Source organism: Oryza brachyantha, chromosome 4 (genome assembly GCF_000231095.2).
Source record: "Oryza brachyantha chromosome 4, ObraRS2, whole genome shotgun sequence".
Classification (NCBI taxonomy): Eukaryota; Viridiplantae; Streptophyta; class Magnoliopsida; order Poales; family Poaceae; genus Oryza; species Oryza brachyantha.
In genome coordinates this window covers 12,778,387-12,784,258 of record NC_023166.2, presented here as the reverse complement: position 1 = coordinate 12,784,258, position 5,872 = coordinate 12,778,387, and the positions used below count along the sequence as shown (strand labels likewise).

General features: G+C 43.8%; 1 protein-coding gene across 1 annotated transcript; it reads left to right on the top strand.

Annotated features, from left to right (window-relative positions):
• Nucleotides 1–1,135: 1,135 nt before the first annotated feature.
• On the top strand, nt 1,136–4,260 carry LOC102700049 (beta-1,4-mannosyl-glycoprotein 4-beta-N-acetylglucosaminyltransferase-like). Its single transcript, XM_040523597.1, has 2 exons — nt 1,136–1,539; nt 2,768–4,260. The coding sequence occupies exons 1-2, from the start codon at nt 1,474–1,476 to the stop codon at nt 3,866–3,868; spliced, it is 1,167 nt and encodes a 388-aa protein (XP_040379531.1). The 5' UTR covers nt 1,136–1,473; the 3' UTR covers nt 3,869–4,260.
• The last annotated feature ends 1,612 nt before the right edge of the window (nt 4,261–5,872 follow it).

Genomic DNA, 5,872 nt, shown 5'->3' with positions numbered 1-5,872 from the left:
AAGTTGATTCAACAGCAGGATATGCAAAAACAAGCATGTTAATTACGTTATTCAAACCTAAATTTGACCTTATTTTTAATTTAGATGTATTACAATCATATTTATCATGAAAAAATAGCTAAGAAAGAAAATTGAAGCTTTAATATGTCCAGTCTGTTATTGTATATTAAGAGAATACTATAAAAATATTGTTTCTACGAGCATGGGAATTACCATGTTTACGTAAAATTCAATAAAGTTGCACCAGAATTCAAAATTATATTAATCAATATTCTTTATCACGAAAAGGCTAGCAGCGCAATTTAGATGTGCTATCATGCCAGTCTAATTTTATCGAATTTTAGAAGTGCCGGTTGGAGCCTAATTCATTTATAGATATATTCATATATATATATATATATATATATATATATATATATAGATTTTAGTATCCACGTAACTTAGAAAAACCAAAATATATCATTACCTTAAAACAGAGTTAATACTAATACATATATCTAGCAACAGAAAATCTAATTCCGGATAGTTTATTCTCTCCCTAGTATACATACCAAACATATAATTCCAAAATATAAATATTTTTAGATTATTTAATTGAAATTAAGATTAACAAGAAAAGAAAAACTATGATACCTTTAAATAAATAATGAATTAACGATGATGAAATGGTGGGCGGGGATAAAATAAATGCAAAGTGATTGAGGAGACCGTAGTACTATAAATAATATAGATAGCGTTAGCTATTGTTTTGGTTTTGGTATAGGATTTAAATCGAGAAGATATTATGCATGTTCAGTAAAATTGTTAACATGACAGAATTATTAAATAACTTTCATGAGATAAGAGATATATTTTTATTTTATCCTTATAAAACGCATCTTACTCAGTTAGCTAGTTTATAATCTTGATGACTATGTCTATAAAACTATACATTAAAACTATTAAAGACTGTGCATAAAAGAAAATGAAACGGGGATATACCGAGGCCTAAATTTGCGCCGCTGCAATAGCCAAGCGTGCGTGAGGACAAAACCGCCCCAGGCTCGCGCCCGCACCGCACCCACGCCGTGTGGGCGATGGATAATATATGAGGCAGCCAGCCACGGGCACCCACCCGAACGGCTATAATTAGGCGGTTCCAAACGCGCCCCGACGCTTTTGCGCCCACGACCCCCTCCGCTCCTCCCTATTTCGCAACTCCCCCCCGACCCGGCGCCACCGCGACGGGCACGGGCAGCGCCGAAAAACCGCCGGCCTCCCGAGGGCCGGATCGGAAAAAGGGCCGGCGCCAACCACCGCCGCCGGCGATCGCCGGAGGCTTCACCCGGGCCCGGTCCGCCATTGGGCGTACCCCCGCCTGGCGCGTGGCTGGTCCCCCCCTACCCCTACCTTTGGAGATTCGAGTGCTCGGGATTCGTTTGCTCTGGTGGTGACCGGTGGTGGGGGGGATTCTGCTGGTGCGGCCGCGCTGCCATGCCGGAGCCAGGGCCCTACGGCCACAAGAAGACCGACGGCATCTGCGACGGCGTGTGCGGCGAGGTGAGCCATTTACCCCCACGCCCCCCCCCCCCCCCCCCTTCTTCCCCTGGCCCCGTCGTTCCAGACATGCTCCGCGTGCCTCGGGCGCTGGTTCGTCGATCCCCCCTCCCGCTAGACGCACGCCGGCGCGGTGCGTTCGGTCTGCGGCGGATGGTTTGCCTTCTCCGCCCGGTGCCCGATTTGGCCCTGCGGCGGTGGGAGATGTGCTAGGGAAGCCGTGTGCTGCTGCTTCCTGCTTGCGAAGCTCCGTTTTGTGGATGCGATGATTTTGTTGCTCGGATTTGGGGGCGGTTTGCTCTTTCCATGCTTATCTGCAGCTCTCGATCTGCCCTGCAGCCCTGGTGCGGGGATTAGGTAGGTGATGGCGCTGAGGAGTTCGGATTCTTAACGAGTAACGACCTTTTGGTGGTAGAATCTCGCGACGTGGCCGAACTGCGTGCTTCGTACTTTCGTGCTGGCATTTTCGAACTGTGGAATATTTCTTTCGATGAGGTTGGGGCTTCTCCCCCCCCCCCCCCCTTTCTTGCTTCGATCATGGCTTCGTGCGGCGAAAGCTTGGGGCTCTTGCGAGCTTGCGAAATTTAATTCGGGATGCCTATCCCTTTTGGGTTACCTACTTACCCATAAAAGCTGCCTACTTTAGGTTAGGTATTTTATCGGCAGCGGTGAGCCGGTGATGGCTCGCGAGTGTTCTTGGTTAATCATTAATCAAGCTAGTTTAATTTGTTATGGCAGGTCATTAATATTTCCTATTGTTCCAGGTTCTTCTTTCTGTTTTACATAGCTTGGCCGATCTTCCTGAGTGAAATTGCCTTTGGCTTTTTGCATCTGTGCCTTTTAGGTTTTAGATATGACATTAGGTCTTTCATTTGTCCTTTGCTAGTTTTATGCTGTTGTAGTGGGATTCTGAATTACTGATGAACTACTTCAGATGCTGCCTTTGCTGACTGTAACAAGACCTACATTTTGGTAATATAATGTTTAGCGAATGCCTTGTGAGGTTATATCTTTTCGGCAAGCAGGCTTTTATTATGGCCTTTTTGGCCACTTTGCTCCTGCGGTAGGAATAGATAGTGCTAAATATGCACATACTGGAATTTTTAAATAATTCTTGTGGAGGAGCAGTTGGCATGCAGATGGCTGATGCTCTTATTTCTGTCATAACTTCTTTTTTTATGTCCACTACTTTCCAGTTGATATCTTATTTGCTTCATGGTTTCATTTGCAGCCTGCATCAAAGGCAGTTCTGACCATGTCAAGGCTGAAATGTGCACTCCGGGGATTTGATTTCAGGGCACTATTGGTCCTGTTAATAGGAGTGCCGATTCTGATTTTAATGATATATGCTCATGGTCAGAAGGTCACATACTTCCTCAGACCCATATGGGAGTCTCCTCCTAAGCCCTTCAAAACTATCCCTCATTACTACCATGAGAATGTCACCATGGAGAAACTCTGCAAGTTACACGGGTGGAAAGTCCGGGAGACCCCACGTCGTGTCTTTGATGCTGTACTATTCAGCAATGAGCTCGATATTCTTGAGATACGTTGGAATGAACTAAGCCCTTATGTCTCAGAGTTTGTGCTGCTTGAGTCAAACTCAACATTCACTGGCTTGAAAAAACCCCTCCACTTCAAGGATAACCGTCATCGATTTGGATTTGCTGAATCACGGCTGACATATGGTATGATTGGGGGAAGGTTCGTGAAAGGAGAAAACCCATTTGTTGAAGAGTCATACCAGAGGGTTGCCCTGGACCAACTTATTAAGATTGCAAAAATAGAAGATGATGACCTATTGATCATGTCGGATGTCGATGAAATCCCAAGTGGCCACACAATTGATCTCCTCCGATGGTGTGACGATATTCCTGAGATCCTTCACCTTCAGCTTAGGAATTACCTTTATTCATTTGAATTTTTCCTGGATGACAAGAGTTGGAGGGCATCGATACATAGGTACAAATCTGGAAAGACGAGATATGCACACTTCCGGCAGACAGAGGAGCTTCTTGCTGATTCAGGCTGGCACTGCAGTTTTTGTTTTCGCTACATAAGTGATTTTGCCTTCAAAATGCAAGCATACAGCCATGTTGATCGGATTAGATTTAAGTACTTCCTGAACCCTGAAAGGATTCAAGATGTTATATGCAGAGGGGCAGATCTTTTTGACATGCTTCCTGAAGAGTACACGTTCCAAGAGATCATTGCCAAGTTGGGGCCAATTCCGAGTACATATTCTGCCGTTCATCTTCCAAGCTACCTGCTACAGAATGTTGACAGGTTCAGATACCTTCTCCCAGGGTACTGCAGAAGAGAAAGTGGGTAGATTTTGATGATCTACTATCTTCAATCTGATGTGCGTGCTTGTCACTGCCATGTTCTCCACCTCCGAGATCAGCAGGCCGTGACAGTTGCATCTGATATGATTGGCTAACTTAGCTGGATGATTGGTTGGGAAGAGTGGCTATGGATGGGTTCATCATTCTGCACCTGACATTGAACGACCCTACAAGCTGCAGTATTCTGTATGCCTGGTCGTGGCATACATATTAATGTATGTGCTAGCCACCACAGGTCACTGTCATTCATATTACTTCCCTGATTGATACATAAACTCAGAACTGTTGTAGATTGCAAATTAAGTACTGAGATTTCAGATTTATATGCTGTAGAACTGGCCTTACAAACTCTGCAGATAATTCACACATGCTTTTATTCTCTCTCTCTCTCTCTCTCTCTCGTTGGTGTTCTGTTACTTTCTTTGATGGCCGCATCCAATTTCTGGTTGACCAAAACACTGGCTTCCGTCGTTGGAAGCTGGAGCATGATTGCGTGAGCACTTCTTCTGTTGCTTCATCCATTGTTGACTTGAACGCTTCTCTGATCTCTGTGTTCTGTGTCAATCCGAGGCAATATCTAACCCAACCAAATCCCCAAGTTGAGCTAGCTTCTTGTTGTGCGTCTCGTCTTTTGTCCTCTGACCTTTCTCCAAGTGGTTTAGCAGTTGGTAGGTGCAAACAGCTCGCTATCTGCTGTGCCTGGCCCTGCCTGCCTGCCTGCCTGCCTGGATTGGCAGGTGGGTGCTTCTATTATCGATGGGCAAGAGTGGATGAGCGTAGATAGGTTTGGTCGATGGCAATGCGTACTTACACATGCAGGTTTTTGATATCTCATACTCACCTCCATGATAATTCAAAATTCTCACTCCAAGTCCAACTCCTGTATCCATGGCACTAACTTAGTGCACTTATAAGTTTATTCAACAATAAGACAATTATAACAACTATCAAACTCATGTTATATAACAATGGTTTTAACATTAACATTCATTCAAAAAAAAGTAAACAAACATACAACCATGATACAAAATCAAGAAGTTACTCCATCAAAAAAAGAATCAATCTAAGAGAGGATGTGATCCCTCCTAATACAATAAATTTGGACACATGTAGATTCATTATACTAGAGGGGTCTCATTCCCTCCTAGGTTAAGTTTCTTTGAATGGAGGTAGTAAATAATAATTTTATATAGCCAAAAAAGAACATAGGGCCTGCATACAGGTTCTTTTACCCATGGGTTAGTGGATATGTGTGGCTAATAACAAATGCATAAACATCTATCTAACGGAAAGGAATTTTGTCCATCGGTAAATTCACATGTACAATAATTAAACCATATATAACTATTATTAACATAGTTAAAACCCATCAAGTCTAAGGTGACAAGGGCCATTGCCATCTCTAGGCACGGAGGATTTGAGGAAAGCGACCAATGAAGTATTCTCCAATGTCTACCTTATTATTTGGTGGCTCAGTCACTGTGTTGTGTGCTCGTATTGCCTGAGGTTTTCCAAAAGACTCGGATTGATGCAAAGCGTGTTAGTACTGTCATTTGCTGTTTCTTGCGTTGGCATTTTTTTGTTCTTATTTCATAGTTTACCGGTCAAACAACACAATTGAAAGCCACAAAATCAGGCTCCTGTAGAGTGTGTATGATTTGAGGACAGGGTGGAATGGGCTAGACCCATCCATGTTATTTTAGATGTGATGATTCTAATTGATTGTTTGTTTGAATGATAGGATGTAACTTATTTTTTGTTTGGTAGAAGGGATGAATATGGGGTGGGATGTACGTCGTTTGTATCCACTGTCACTCACCCAGCGGCTGGTGCACGTCCGAAGGAGCTCGCCTAGTGGTGGGTGCGTGGAGTAGCTCATCCTCCTCTCCTAGATCTAGTTTCAGAGGGGTGTGGTGATGGTGGGTGGGCGAATGGGGCGTGGATGAGGTCAGCCAACAGACTTGTGATGCAGTGACTCCATATTTGTCCTC